The following is a 16,889-nucleotide window of genomic DNA, read 5'->3' as shown; positions in this document are numbered from 1 at the left end:
ATTCTGTTTTAATGGAGCTCTCGAGGGTTCAGATTTAGACGCGTTGGTGATCGGGAACGTCGCCATTATCGTGCCGCTGACACCGAGCCAATCTCCGCAGGTGCTGATGGTCCTTCACACTTTTACACGCCAGTTTTTAACAGGTTGCGGGGACAGTTTCGAGTCCAACTGCTCATGAGCAAGTCCATTTGTCTCTGCCCATTAGAGCGTCGGTGAGAAGGTCTGACGTGTCTATAAACACCTGCTCTCAGTGTTGCTCAGATCGCGCTCCACATTTCACGTGCGAGGGAAAAGCAGCGAGTGGGCCCAGCTGGTCGGGTTTCTCTGATCTCGTAGGTTGGTAACGGTTAATGGACTCCACAATGAGGGAGTCTATATGTTGAGGTAAAAAAAAAAATGCTTTCCAAGATCCTCAAACAAACTCAATGGATTCGAAAACATCTAAGTAAGACTTCCTTTTAAAATCACGCTGCTCACCTTCAAAGCTCTTGAAATCCTTCCCCTCCATGTCTGTGTGAAAGCCTCATACTCCTGGATCCTCCTGCCTATCTTCCCGAACAACAAACTCATTACCAACCCATTAACAGAGAAGTTGTAGGATAGACGTGATTTATTCACAGACAACATTAGTCGGAGGAGATATTTAAGTTCCTAGAGCAGGGTTGCACAGCAGGAACGCTTTACTTTATCAAGTAGAGAATTTTCTCTGCATCTTCCTCAGAGATGGATCGCTCTCTCACCTGTGAGTAATCACGAAAACAAAAAGGTTCTTAATAAACGTAGCAAACGTTCACACCTACGCCGACGTTTAAATCTCCTACCTGAGCTACTAGAAGGACATTTTTCTGGTGACAGAACAGTTTAATAAAATGATGTATGGAAGTAGCAGCACTTGATCTCTTTATCTAATGTGAAAAAGATTCAGAAAGACATGTCTTAAGTTAATCATGTTCTTAAGAGGAGCTTTCAGTTCACTGAGCTTCATATTTGGCTTTTTCTTCTTGTTTATCCGATGCTCGTATTTGTCAAAGTAAACTCTGGACCTGTAAAATATTGATCACAGCACCTGTCAGTTTCAATTTTGTCTTTCTCTTCACTGGCTATTTTCTTTCTATACTCCTGTCTCACACTATTATTTTTCTATCAACTCTCTTCTAGATGTTATCAGTTATAGGGACAGTTAGATAAGCTTCGCTGACGAGCTCTCGTGATATAGTGTCGTCGTTCTTTTTTGAGCTAATAGATTTTACCAAATTAGTATTTCAGAACCCAAGATTATAGAGAAGAGATTGACTAGTTCATGAAAATAAGAACATAGTATCATAATGTGTCATGATACCTCATCCAGTCATTGGTAGAATTTATTTTATACAAAAGAACTGATGAGAATGAATTGGAAAACAGGGTTTTCTAGTCCATTTTTCTGTATTGTTATTGGAATCTTGGACCAAAACTCTAACTCAAAAAAGGTGAGCTTGAGACTTTTGATCTATTTCGCCATCCACCTTAGTGTATGGACTTGGTATCTTGATACCTGTCAAAACTGAAAGTTGTAAAATCAGTATTGGAAGTGAAAGAAGTGATGAACTCATGAAGCTTCATGAAGCAGTGTCATTATTTTTTCAGAGCCCACTAGATGGCGGTCTCTGCACTATTTTCCTTTGTTTTGAACAACCGTTCCAATAAAACATCACATCATTTTAAACTGATGGCGCCACCTACTGACCTCTGAACAACATGACACTGTTTCATGAAGCTTCAGCAGACCATCACTAGTGAAAAGTGATATTTAGCCATACTAAGGCAACTAAATATAATTATCTTTACTCCATCGTGGTTTCAACATCATAAAAAAACAACTTAGAATTGTGTTCCACTAGGATCTAATAACAATTTTAAATCTAGACCCTGACCAATCACAACAGAGTAGGCGTTATATTATACTTTACTTTATTTCAGATTTATTGGGGATTTTATCATTAGTTACACAGTATTGTGGGTTAAATATTGAATATTAAAGCCTCTTAAAATGACTGTAATCAGAGGAATCTCTTTAAAATGTTTCAGAGAATCTGGTAAGCCTTCCATGGAGAAACACATCAGTGGGTTTGAAAGTTCATTCAGATCTCTACGATCAGAGCCACAGTCAGCAAGAACCAGGATTCAGTGGGTGTGACGAGAGCAACGGCGTAATGGGGTGACTTGCTGTGACTAAGCACAGCGTTGCCGGGTCCATTAATTAACACAAATGAGCGTCAACTGCGACAGTCTTGCTGTGTAATTCTGCTTCAAGAAAAAAAAAAAAGTATTTATTAAAGTCGGTTAAAAAAAAAATGCTTTGCGTGTGCTTGTCGACACGTGTCTCTAAAGTGTGGCGCCTTTGTCAACTGAAAAGCTGCTAATGATGAATCAGCAGCGACAGCCGCCACGGCCGCATGATGACTTGTTATTCAGATTGGGTGTGTGCGTGTTCATCTGAGGACTTATAAATGTGTTAGGGCTGACATTTTGACAGGCCTCTGCAAACTGTTCACGCTGATTGATGTGCCAGCCTGCTCCCTTCTGGCCGTCCAATGAGACGCCGCTGACAGACTCAACATTTATCAGCATCGCAATTATACGGCGCCGCGGCTCAAGACCTTGTTAGCAAAGAGGAAATGACCATTGTTACACATACCTGAAGGCAGGGATGCAGTCCCCGGCAGTGTTTATATTTTCACTGTGGTTTTGGGGAGATAATGGATGATTTAGTGAAGCTTTTTTTTGTTGCAGCAGGTGGTTGACAGTACCACTTTCCAAGACAAAAGCAGATGGTGTTACTTGTTTGGCCGAGCGGGTGAAGAGGTTTCCCGGGTATCTGAGAGTCAACACAGAACAAGCCATCTGTAATTTCTGTTTAGAGCTATTTACAAGGCTCAGTTGCTACAAATAACGTCCCAATTTCAATTACGAAGAAGCAACTTCCTCGGAAATAATAGGAAAAGAACAATCCCTAGAGGCTGCACTTGAGAAGTTTATTAAAGCTCCGCGCAACAACCCGTAATTTGTTTTTTTAACACAACGTTCCTTCCCGGAGCAATGCTGAGAGATTACCTTGAAGTGCGTCGGGGGTCTAACCGTGTCCGGAAATAAGCAAAATGGAATTCCAATCAGGAACTCTACGGAGTCAGCACAGGTCGACACCCTATTCTTACTTCTCATAGACACAATGATGAAAACAGTGGTCCAGCATCACAGGTATCTGGGGGGTCAGTGATGGCCGGGTGTGTATTTGCCTCAGGCTATATCACAACAACAAAATGTTTTCGGGATTCATCGAGATCCATGGAGAGAATTTCCAAAGATACATGTCTTAAAACATAATCCTTAACTTTATTGTTTGGGTCATAAGCTTTGGGTTTATCCCAGCTACACAGGGTGAGAGGCACACTCTTAAACTGACAAAAGACAGTGGGCTGGCTATTTTTGGAGACAATACTACTCACCCACTCACTTGTGGATGCTTTTCATCTTTCAAGAGACACAGATTGTCAACCCCTGCTGAGAAGATGCTGTGCTGCTTCCCCAGGCCTCCAAAAGTTCCTTCTACATCAGCCACAACTTTTTAATGTCTTAAAGCAATTGTTGAATGATCAAGAACGAAACATTTAAATAAAAGATGATTCATTTTTGTGATTTTATTCTGTGCCCTTAAGAACCATCATAGTTTCCTACCAGAACATTGAAGGCCAACATGTGCATCATCGTACAATGTTAATAACAAGACTTTACATGCACACCACACTATTGTTAACCTGCGTGACTTCCGGTGGATGCACTTCTTTTCTAGTATCTGGGTCATGTCTTTATATATCATCATGTCTTGTTCAGCTCCAGATATGAGCCGGATAAATTCTTTCTCGCCTTGGATAGCTGGCGGACCTGCTGGTCTTGCCACTGTGCGTCTTGATTGACGGGTGACACATGTCAGGGTCATCGGGGGAAACCTGTTGATGAACTTTTACACCTCAAAAGAGGAACGCTGCTGGTGAATACACTTGTCCATTACAACCATGTTTGACATTTGACCTGATGGCAGGATGACTCTTTTACTTTGACCTGTTTATCCTGGTAATTCTGTATGTGTCTTAGAGGGCTTCAGACGACCTCTCATAACTTAAACTGAAGGGACCAACAAACATGTTACAGGTTGAACAAAATGTATATCTATTGAACAGTACTCGACAGTAATGGAAGTCTCTCTGATAACATTTTAAATTGGAGGCTGAGAACGTAAGACATAAGGAACGTTTATCTGATCTATATTTGCTCAAGTCACTTTATGTTTTGTCTTTAAGTGCATTTCTGATTCCATGTAGCAAAATGAGGGAGAGGAACCTTGTCTGAAGATACTGAAGCAATGAGACCGTGGAGAGTGGACTGTTTAAAATAAGTTCGACACGTGAGATTAGTGTGTTTTTGTGGATTCAGGAAGGAAACTTGAGGTAGAACATACAAGATGGAATCAAACTCAACTAGTGATGGTCTGATGAAGCTTCAGTGTCATTATTTTCAGAGTCCACTAGATGGCGGTTTCCATTTTCCTTTGTTTTGAACAACTATTCTAATGAAACATCATTTTTAAACTGATGGCGCCACCTACTGACCTCTAAACAAAATGACACTGCTTCATGAAGCTTACCAGACCATCACTAGACTCAACACGTTTGCACTGATCAATTTGGATTGAGTCCAATGTTGTTGTTTTTTGCCTGATGACACCATTTGTTTTATTTCTAAATCCTCTTCTGTCACTCAAAATAACTACGGCCTGCACCATAAATCGGTGAGACGTCGTCTATCGGCCCATAAAAAACGCAACCTTGATAACTGGCGGCTGAAGAGTCGTGATGGATTGTGGGAAAGTGTCCTTTAAAAGTCTCTGGGGAGTCATTATGTGCGGTGCATGGGGTTGAATCTCAATCTGTCTCCGTCAGGGCAGGTCGTTGACACCGACGGAGCCCGGTCAGAATTCCTCAAGCTGGTGTTCATATTCATCACGTTTTCTGTCCCAAAACTATTTTGGGAAACAATCGATGCAGGAGCAGACGAGAGGACATGTTTTCCTCCGAGGAATGATGAAGGCCAGCCTGTTTGCGCTCAAGTCTTCATTTGAAAAGATGACGTTTGATTGGCTGGAATGCTCGGAAAGCCTATTCAAGAGGGAATGGTGTGCTCCGTGTGGATAACAACCGCAAGGCCATCTCAAAGTAGCGTTGATGCGACGAGTGAAGTCCTGTCCTACTTTCCTACCATTCCCATGAGCCGTGGCTGGACTGAAATCTCAGGGAAAAGTTGTTTTTTTTAAGTCTTTGTAGAAGTAAGTTTGAGCTAAATTGCTTTAAAATCCTGAGATATCTCATCCTTGTCTTTTCAACTGCTCTCCAAGATGGAGAAAAGGCCACATATAAAATAAGCAAAACACTGAAGTAGAAGAATATTAAATTCTCTCTGTACATTTTCTTGAGATAATACATTATTATGATGTCTTGTGTCTCATAATAAGCTTGTGAGCCTTAATATTTTATTTTAAACTGAATGATTTCAAGGTTTTTTCAGTTAAGTAAGTAAGTAATTTTTATTTGTATAGCGCTTTTCCAGACCAGGGTCACAAAGTGCTTAAACAATCAAAACAATATTCAATAAAGTATATACTTTAAAGGTCAAGATTAAACTGATAAGGTAAGGTAAGGTAAAACTTTATTGAAATTGTTTTTTTCCAGTAGCCAGCAATTTTTCAGAAACAAAAAAAAAAAATAATACATAAAAATAAAATAAGAAAAGAACATAAGCGGAAGAAGAAGATGACACAATCTAAGTATAAAGATAAAGATAAAGAACATAGAGTCAAAGAAAAACAACAAAGACAAAGGATACAAAGACTAACATGGAACAGAACATCCAGATAACACAACAGGAGTTCCAGAAAATCAAGGAAAAGCCTGAACAAATAAAAACATCTTAAGATTTTTCTTAAAGGAGTCAGTAGATCCATCAAGCGCAAAGAACAACATATTTAAGTTCTTACTCTTTAGACCTTAGACCTCAAACACACTCATACCTTCAGACAAGTTCCCCAAGTTCCTAATCAACCTCTGAATGTGGGAGGAAACCAGAGTGCCCGGAGTAAACCCACGCAACATGGGAAGAAAATACAAACTGCTGGGAGGCGATCGCGCTCACCACTGCGCCCTCTACATAAATCGAATCATTTTAATTAAATAAAATGATTGTTTTATTTACCATATCATATCTGGAGCTCTGTAGCTTAATGAAAAGTCAACAGATCAAGTAAACAAGTTTGTCACAGCAAGAAAACGTGTTTCCTAGCGATTCGTGCCTCAGGCAAAATATCACACCCCTGCTGTTTGTCCTGTGGTAAATCCACTTCTCCACATAGACTTAAGTTAGATCTCTTGTTCATTTGTGTTCACGTCTGAGATTTTTTTTTTTTTTTAGCCAAACTGGTTTGAACTCGCGCTCGTCTGTGCAGAGTGAAATCCACATCAAAACTCTTAATCAATAGCCCAGTTCTGGAAAGACAAATCCTCTGTAATCTTATCCGATCTGAAATTCTACCATGCTTCAATAATAAATGGAGTAAAAAGCAATTCCTTTGCAGTTGGGAGAAATCTCAAACAAAGACGCTGCACTGTTGACATCCAGCTGTTAACCTTGAGGTTTCTTGACATGATTGGAAAAAAAAAGAATGAACAGAAAAAAGAACTCCACATATGGCATAAAAAAAAGATGAAAACACATTCCAGGACTTGAAAACGACTGAGAAACATGATGAGTATGAAAAATTAAAGAAGAACCACCAATTTATATTGAGGGATTAGAAAATGAACATTGAATGATAGGGACGTCAGGTTATCTTTTGTGTTTGTTGTTGTATTTACTTTGAAAACATCAAACTATAATGTTATCTAGATTATTATTCATCTTGTTTTTTTTCTTGAGATCATTTATTTTAATATACCTGGTCGATTTAAGTAGTTATCTCTTTAGCTCTCGCCAGCGAGGTTATGATGTTCTTATTGATCCCTTGATTTAACGTGTCCCTCAAGAGTTGCATGTAAACCACTGTAGTTATAATCTTGGTTTAAGAAAGAATTTCAAGTTCTATTTTTTAAAATTGAATAGAACTTGTTTCTTGTGTTCTTTTACTTTAATACTCAGTATTTGTTGACAATTAACCAAGGTAGACCCAAGAATGAAAACATGAATGATTCTGCTTTGTTTTCATTGTCATTTTTGACAATATTTTTTTGATGTTTTAAATCTTTTTTGTTCAAGTAAAATAGTGTTCCTGCACGGACCGATTCAGTTCAGTTTCTTTGCGCTTGAATATCGGTGCAACAGACAAGAGAAGAAAATTTGCATCAGACGTCTATTCATCCTGGTATGAAAACGTTTTTTCAAAACTTTTTCCATCCTTGATACACAAAAGAAAAAAGACTTTTGAATGCCTGCAGAGAAATGACCTTGTTGTGTGTGTGTGTGTGTGTGTGTAGGTGTGTGTGTGTCTTTTAGAGATTGTGAGTTCAACATCACGCTCCCGACTCCTGAATATTAATGTCAGGTTTAGGGCCGTGCAAACATTCTGGGCGACTTGCAAACAAAACACTGCTTGACCAAGTTTTGCTCCAGCTTGTACCGGCGAGTCAAGTCCTGCCCGTTCACCGTGACCTCGATTCTGTGACACAAATGAAAAAATATGTTCTCCTCGGAAACACATGAAAATGATGTTCTTACTTGCTGTGAGTTTCAATTTCCCACCTCTTCCCCACAGGTCCAAATTGCTACGCGGACACCGCGGTGATACCAGCGGGCCGAGAGGTGAAGATTGATGACTGTACGATCTGCTACTGCACATACGAGGAGGGGACGTGGCAAATCGAGCGCCAGGCCACCTGCAGTAAAAATGAGTGCCAGCGGAGCTAGAACATTGGCATGCAACGCCAGCGCCAATCCGCATTTACACTCTCGGACTTCCACCCAGTTTACCGGACATCAGGGTCGTATGGCAACCCAAACCACGTCAGCATTTCTAATCTCCTTTTATGAAGGTTTATAATCCACAAGAATATATTTATCTATGTATTGACTTATTTATGACGTTATACAAATCTAGGAGTGGTGCTGGACTAGTTGAATATTTTTATAGCCTCGGGAATTTTACTAGACGATGTACTGTCACTTGATCAGAATGTATAGTTGTAACTCTCACTGCTCATCTTGAAGACCCTCATTGACTAAACTCTCCACCACTGTGCAGATGCCACTTGTGCGGAACTCTTCAACCATATGTGTGTTTAAAATGGACACAGAAACATGACTGTTATGACGCCAACCGTGCAGTGGTCGAGGACTCGTTCTCAGCTTGTGTGTAGTCTTAGAACCGGAGGGATATCTTCGAGAAAAATATGGATTTGTGTTTTAATTTAAAAGTGCTATTTTGTATTCTTCTTGTGTGTTCATGTTTGAAATAAATGCCGGTCTGTGCTCTCTGTACAAAAGAAGTTGTGAAGGATGATAATAACGCTCGATACTGCTGTTTTCAGTCCACTGAATGCTCTTCCCATTGAACCAATCCTCCATTCATAAGGGCCAGTAAGTTCCTACTGTACCTTTAAATGGTCTGTTTAGATCCTAATGTCCAGCCTTCAATACAGAGGGACGTTACAGACGAGAACAATGGAGTTATTTGGACATTTTAAAGTCTTTTTGGAAAAAGTCGAGGATGACAATTGAGCTCCAATTTGTTTTCGGGCCTTCGGGTCACCTTGACCCTGAGATAACACAAGGGTTAAGTTACACCAGAGCTTGCTTTTTAGCAAAGCAGCGCCAAAATATTGACTTGCTAAAGTTTTTTTTTAAGTTGAGCTAAAGTATTTTAATTTAATGTATTTTACTTATTTTCTTTATCATATTTATTATATTAAACGTCCTCAATGTACATATTAAAATGGATTAAAGTGCGAAAATACGGTAAAAAGTAACTTTATTTCATAAAAAGAATTGGATTAATGTATTACAGGAAACACTCAAATACAGAGACAAAGTCCTCGAAGAACATTAAAATGTTTTATTTACAGTTGAACTAGTTCCAAATGTTTTGTTTTTTTAAGCGCAAAAAAAAGTTCTTTAACATTTTAAAAATAGTTTTTTATAGTATTTCTTCGGCCTTATGGGAGCATCAGAAATGCTGTGAAAAGAGACCCATTTAAAAAGATGCATCATATCTTAAGAACCACTACTACTACGAAAACAAAAGACCAAAAACAGGCTGAAACAAGCAATACATTTGGGGAATAGAACGACAAAATTATTTAATACTGAGCAAGCATGTGAGACACAATTCCATCAAAATAATGTGGCTTTGCTGACACTTTACTGATTCTGTAGGTGGAACCAGTTGGTAGCCAAAACTAAACTAGGAACCAATACTGGGAATAATCTATGGACGAAGAGAAACTTATGTTAGTGTTGATAGCAGACGAAATGATGCCAAATCTAGAATCACCACAAGCCAAAAAATTATTTCTGAAAGAAGGATTGATGGAGTTCGATGAGTGAGGCAGACTTAGTTTGTCAGAAGTTACTTAGTGCCAGAATGGATGCGTTGAGTCACTCATCAACTCCGTCGGGGGTCACTGTGGTAACAGACGGTAAACACACACGACCAGTCGATTCTGTTGACTCAGCCTCGGGTCAGTGAGTCCAAAAGATAAACAAACTGTTGGTGAGGGTCAATAATAGAGGCGGTCCAGACACAAAGAAGGAAGGTAGAAGCAGAGGTCGCTTCCTGGTTTAAATGTTTAGATGGAAGATAAATAAGCTGAAATAACAGACTCACATCAAGTCACTAGCTGAAGTACCCGGCGTAGTCCGAGGAATTTTACAAGATGCAAAAAAAGAGGAAAATATTTACAAACTGACAGATGTCAGACAGATTGTTATGATGACTTGTTTTAGTGTATTTTTCGCCCAATCCAGACAGAATAAAAAGCTGCTAATGGCAAAATGAAAGCCGAGAACGTTGGAGGACTTGAGACTTTTAAAAGGCTGTAACTTACTTAATATTCGAGCAACATTAAGCCTAACCCCCCTTGGAATGAAACAAAGAAAACAAGCCTTTTCCCTATTGTAGCAAAAAATAATAACAGCGTCATATGTGCAGAATCGTTTCAGCTTTTTTGGCCTTTGGGAAGGAATAAGGTCCAAAAACATATAGACTGTGTCTAGTTCATGGAGGTCACTTTGAGCTCTGTAGATCCTCTGTAGCACCGCGAGAGGGTAACCATCCTCATAGTAGATTTAGATAAAAGGTGTTTAAGGCGAGCTTGGTTGCGCATCATTTTAAATGTAGAGGGAGGTGATACGATTGTGCTGGGACCCGGATGTCAGTGTAAGATTAAGATACTTTCCTTTTTTTTTTTTTGAAGGTTTTCAGTTCAAGATTGACCAAATTCATTAAACTATGAAAGCTTAAGTTGGTCTCTCGATTGCTATTAGGACAAATACACCGGGAAAAGGTTCCACATCTCCACAAAACTCGTTTCAGCGTCATGTGTTCATCTCTCTCTTGGCTTCTCTGCTGTGCCATGAAATGACCGTCAGAAGGTGAGTAGTTCTTGAATCCAGGTTGGGGTTGTGAAGTAGTATATGTAACATATTTATGACGCATAACAGTGCCATCAGGAAACTCAATGGTTGAATCCTTGAAACTTGAAAAGAATACCAAGCTATTTGATCAACAGTCACGTGATTGTCTGCGCCTCTCAGGATTGGCTGAAAGCTCGATCAAGTAGCTCGGGGCTCTTTGGAAGTATTGTCTGATGGCACTATTTTACCAAACCAAAAGTTTACATTGAATTTAAAGTAATGGTTTTTGATGAATTCAGAAATTTACTTTTGAATTATTTGAATCAGAATATCAAATTCGAAATATAAAAATAAACCCAACCAATTTATATACAAAATGTTCAAATTTTTAATTCAAAGGTTTCATTAAAAATGAATTCACCATTACAATTTCGAAATTGCGCCGTTCATTCATACGAAAAAGATGGCGATGTGGCGTAATCTGACCGGCCTATAGAGCATTTGATGACCAGGACTTTATGGAACCTGCACCATCATGAGAGAACAAAGATCTAAACATAAATCTCTCCTCAAGTCTCCTTATTTTGCCACAAACTCACAGGTCTAACGTATCGATGTGAGTAGATGTCAGCAGTTCGAGGTTTATGGAAAATCATCTCTCAGCCTGACATTCTGCAGTTAAATATTTAACGAGTTCTCACATTAGTGTTGCAGTCGCTGTGAGCTTCACAAACTTGACTGACTCCAATGGTGTTGTTTCAATCAAGCCAGACTTGTTGTCTTTCGGAGCCTCTGGGGAACCGCTGACCAGCGAGCGAACGCGCCGGTGAATAATTGCGGTTGGGGTTACGAGCTCTGACAGACTATGTATTCCCCTGACATCGCCTGCGTCGGCCACAAAAAAAACGCCGTCGCCGAGGGCCAAGCATCGGTCACAGCTCGGTGATGGAGAGGTTGCCAGACAACGCCGCAGCACCTCCAGCGGAGAGACGTGCCTTCCTGCCGGCCCGCCAGATTGAAGTAAATGGGCCTAAATGCGTGTACATGCTACCTGGCAGGTTCCTGTCGAGCGGCTGAGGAGAGCTGGAACTGATCTATTGAGATTTCCGCTTCCCATTCCCATGACCGGGAGAATCCTCGCTCCACCGCTCGCTCACAGACAAGTGTGTTTCTGCATATTATCAATTCATTACGGCAGATCTTTGTTCTGAAATTCCTTTTATTTATCTTCATCTGTTTTTTTTTTACCTGATTTGACTGAATAACCTTTGACTGTTATACATGCTCGATGAGATCTCTGATGAAATATCAAATTTATAATTATAGATCAATGTATGTTAATGCTGTTATTGCTAATAGATGCTCTTGGGGATGTTATGTGATTTTCTGCGTTTATCTGTCCGTTACGGAAGCCCACTCGTGGACAAAAAGACAAAAAAAAGGTAAGTCATCAACCAGTTGACGTACCTAGAATGACGATATATAGACCAGGGCTTATTCGTTCTAGGGGTCATTAACTTTTATCAGACGAGGTAGTTGGCCGAACAAAATGTAGATGAAGCTAACTGTCTGTCATAGGTTTTTATCTTTTTTTTGCTCCTTCACTAAACACTCCCACATTCCATTCCCTCGTCATCTTTACTGTTGTTTGAAATACAATTGTTGACATCCATGATCTACATTAATTAGAAGACAACCATCTCCCGGGCCACATTAAAGACTTGTGTGTGTGAAAGCGTTGGTGGGCTAACCACAAAAAGAAAAGTTCTGCACGTATAGTAATGGACGAAATATTGGCATAAATATTGATTTTACCTTTATTCAACCAGATAAAAGACCCATTGAGATCAAGATCTGGGCGACCTGAGCCAAGAAAGGCAGCAGCACACAATCATAGTTGAATAAAAGGAAGACAACAACTACAACACTTTAAAAACATAGGTGCTGTTCAGTGGATTTTTGTTGTCGGTCTCTTAAGATGGAGCGGAAAGCTCCTTGTGAACTAAAAGCTAGCAAATTTACCTTCAGTTTGGAGAGTATCCATAAAAGACGAGGAAGAGAAACCGAAAGCTTTTTTTTTTGCCATTTCGGTCCTAACAAACATGTGCAAAATGTCATTGGAACGTCAGGCGTAATGGCCAAGCCGAGGAGGGTGTTATAAATTGTACACATGGCCAAAGGGCCGGAAAAGAACTCACTGACTCCTGAATAGAAACGGCTGAAAAGCAGCTCCAAAAGAATACTTGCATTTGGCCAAAGGGCCACAAAAGAACTGACGTCCGACTCCTCACCAGAAATATGTGAAAAGTCAGAGAAAAAAACCTGACGACCAGTTTTTTTTGCAGGAAAGTTTTCTAACGGTCAGGAACCACAGTCTGGTTCTATGGTGTGGACCTCTCTTAGACACAGTCCACTGTAAATGTCTATAAAATAAGTCCGATGATTTTGGAACAATACTAATGTCGCTTTGGCGCTGCTCAATAAACTGACTTCGATAAAAGCCAAACCTCTGTCACCTCCTTGTATCTCTGGCCGAATCTTCTTGCTAAAGACCAGAGTCATCCAATGTGTGTAGTGTCTTACTCACAGAGAAGACATAGAAGCTGTGGCAGCTGCAACCAGTGATGAAACTCAGATCCCAATGTCAGGACCTTCCTAGCCGTGAGGGAGAAACAAAGACTTGTTTCTTTAACAAAAAGAGCATTGCTCTTTATTTTCAAATCTAATTTCTAACATGCACTTGGAAAGAAGGCTGCTGATCAATAACAAACCCCAGGTGCTTATAACCATAAACCAGGTTAAGTAAGTAAGTGAAGATAAATCCTCAGATTGATCCACATTTATGTACTCAATGTTTATCAAACGTTAATGTTAACAATATTATCTATTCTATAAGAACAAATATTGAAATATATTCTTGTATTTACCTTCATGACATTTGCTTTTGTTATACACAAACACAGGTTGAACTATATCACTTTTAACATCCTGCATTCAAATGTGTGACGGTGTGATGAATGTTTTTCTGTTCCAACATTCTCAACAAGCTGAGCCAAGGAGGACCACATGTGTGGGTTGACTGAGTACAGGGGCATCTGCTCAGAAAGGTATTTGCCTAAGAGGCACATCTTTGTTAGTTCAGATTATCTCTGTTCCAGTAAAATGTTTAATACCCAGAAGTGATGTATTTCTATGGTAACCATCACAGGTTTAAGTGTCAAACAGAGGATAAGGCTAAAGTGGGTAGGGTATGGGTCGATAAGAAGCGAAAACGGAATCGAAACATGTAACGAGGAAATAAAATCCTTATTGTATTCTGAGACGGAACTATATCGGAAAAGACACCTTCTCCTACCCAGCCATAGCATAATGGTCATAAATCAACTTAAAAAGGGAGGCTCTGGAGGTGTATGCAAGGGAGACAACTGTGAAGGTTCAGGGCCACTCTCTGGAAGGATGTGGTGGGTGAACAGGGATTTGAAGGAGAGTGGACCGAGCGCTCACACTTTTAATAATAGCTTCTACATTTCTGAATAATCTGCATTTTTGTTAACTTTGTATCGTGATTTTTGTAATTGTACTTGAAGTCTTGCATGGCCTATTTTTTAATAATCATTATGTAATCAATCAATGTATTGTTTAATTTGAGTGAGTTCTTCAATATAAGTAAGTAAGTAAGTAAGTAAGTAAGTAAGTAAGTAAGTAAGTAAGTAAGCAAGCAAGCAAGCAAGCAAGCAAGAAAGAAAGAAAGAAAGAAGAAAGTAATGGTTATTTCTAGAGTGCCTTTCTAGACATGGTTAAAGAGCAAACACAGGAGTCCCCGAAAATCAGGGAAAAGCACAAATAAAAATATCTTAAGATGTTTCTTGAAGGAGTCAGTAGATCATCAAACAGAGAGAGAGAGGAAGATCGTTCCAAAGCTTAGGAGCAACAGTCTGGAAGGATTTCTCTCCTCTGTTCTGGAAGCGTGTTCAGGAACCATCAGTATCAGAATCAGAATTTTAAATGTATCCTGAAAGACATTATGCTTATTAAACCATTATTGGTATATTTCGGCACTTAAAATCAGTTTTCAATGTGTCTAAAGTTACATTTCTGTTAAGGGATCTATTATCTTTGCCGCAAGTTCCTTATACCCTGAAAAGAAATGAGCTCCTTGGCTGAGGTATGCATTTTTTTTAATTGATTCTCCGGATCACATTTCTCAGTGAAATAGTTTATCTTGTGTTTTGCTTCCTCGAATGAAACATTGAAAAGAAAGCGCGTCTTCTGAGAGTCCAATCCTCGCTGGAAACATCCATCATTGTCACTGCTTCCTGGGGATTGGGAAGCGCTTCGACGGGAGAATCGGATGGATGGCAAAAAATTTACTCTGAGAATGAATCGTTAGCAATTCATTTTGTTACAGGATGTCTTGAGTGAGATTGAAGAGACCTTCGGTTGAGCGTTGAATACCTCGCAGGTGTGACAGGTTCTCCCGCTCACGCACCGGTTGTCCGCCCCGGGCTCAACCTGCTCCTGACCCCCCTGTGGTCCCTGGTCAGCTTGTTAACACTCACAGCTGCCCTCGGATGATCTGAGAGTCCTTCAACACGGTTGCAGCCGCACACCAGCGACGTGTGATTAAAAACCGGCCGTTACGTCGACTCTTCAAAGATGACGAGCAGAGGCTTCGGTTTTGAAATCCAATCTCCAGCGAGGGTGCTTGTCTGAACCGGTCTTCCTTCAAAGATGTGCCATTAATTGGGCACATCTGTCGAAGAGAACCACCGGGGACCACGAGTGAGCTACTCATCACTCTAACTATGTTATTAGACTTGTGCCAAGATCCAGACAATACACTCGCCTGCACTTATTATCCCAGCAGGTGATGAAATTATGAATACAGCACAGTAATAATCGCCCTGCTGTAGTGGCACTATTTAGTGTGAAGGTACGGATAATGATGCAAGCATCGATGTAATCATTTTGAATCGAAAAAAAAAATCCTAGCAGGTGTCTCAGTGAAAAGAGGTCGAAATGTCAAAGGAAAATAATTATTTTCATTTTAAAATCTCAAGTAATAGGTTCAAAACATGGCCATGATGAGGGATTTCAACATTTGCAACTTGTGAGTGAGTCAGGAGAGTTGGGTTTTAACACTAGTTGCCCTTTAAACATTCTATAAACAAATCCAATTTAAATGTATTTATTCCACTTAAACAAAGGTTTAAGGCCCTGACTATGACTATCAGAAAAGTTAATCAAAGAAGATTGATCCATCTCCGTGCAGGATGTTGTTCACTGTCACTGATCCATGATTCATCGGTTCAGGAAACTCAACCCCAAAAACCCAAAAGAGAATTTATTGGATTTAATAAAGATGTTCTGAAGTTACGCAGCATAAACTCCAGAGAACTATAAAAAAAAGTTTTGGATCCATCAAACACTGCAGGATTGTGTAAACCGACACGAGGCATCAGTGCAGAATCAATGTTATTAAACGTGGTCCAAAGTTCATTAGAAGCTAGATTTTTCTGATTGAAAATATTCATAAGCTTCAGCTACTGTCTCTGTTAAAGTTGCTGCGAACCAGACTGATCAAAATACATCTTTATAAATGTGCAGCAGAAAACTGAAAAATAGTAATAATCTTTTAATTCATCCAGCAGCGGTGACGTGAAACCTGTACAGGAAAATGAGGTTGCTTTTGTAAAACTGACGTCATCCCTGTCATGATTTTTTTTATCTCTCAAATTCAGACTTTAAAGTGAGCAGGTCTTGACTCCTGATTCTTGTTCCTGCCAATCAAAGCATGGCAAATCGATCCCAGATAACGAAGACAATGCACTGTTTAATGTCGGGGTCAGTTTAATCTATTCAACCTAATTTCATCCAATCTAATCTACAGGTAATCTAATTTTAATTTAATTGTATTTATTTATTTATTTTATTACTTCACAGCAAGAAAGTATTGTTTTCCCCATGTTGCGTGGGTTAACTCTGTTTTCCTCCCACAGTCCAAAAACACACAGAGGTTGATTGAGAAATTGTCTGCAGGGATGAGTGTGAGTTTGGTTGTGTGTCTCTTTGTGTCCTGCGACAGAGTGACGTTCTGTTTACAAAAAAACTGAGGATTGGATTACTTCCTTTTAAAATTCATTCTGAAGTCAGTGTAGGTCTGAAAGTGCGGGAATCGCTCTAGCAACCTCAATTAATACCTTTGCTTTGCACTCTACATTTTCTGGGTCAGTTGGTCC

General features: G+C 39.7%; 1 protein-coding gene across 1 annotated transcript in view; it reads left to right on the top strand.

Annotated features, from left to right (window-relative positions):
* The window catches only part of vwc2 (von Willebrand factor C domain containing 2), a 49,471-nt gene extending 40,916 nt beyond the window's left edge, over positions 1–8,555 (top strand). The window contains exon 4 of the mRNA XM_087802817.1: positions 7,835–8,555. Within this exon, the coding sequence (XP_087658943.1) occupies positions 7,835–7,986 (152 nt within the window). The 3' untranslated portion in view covers positions 7,987–8,555. The remainder of the gene's footprint in view (positions 1–7,834) is intronic.
* Positions 8,556–16,889: the final 8,334 nt, after the last annotated feature.

The sequence above is a fragment of the Callionymus lyra genome, chromosome 11 (genome assembly GCF_982586985.1).
Source record: "Callionymus lyra chromosome 11, fCalLyr1.hap1.1, whole genome shotgun sequence".
Taxonomy (NCBI): domain Eukaryota; kingdom Metazoa; phylum Chordata; class Actinopteri; order Syngnathiformes; family Callionymidae; genus Callionymus; species Callionymus lyra.
Note: the sequence above shows the minus strand (reverse complement) of the source record. Positions and strands in the feature narration are given on the sequence as shown.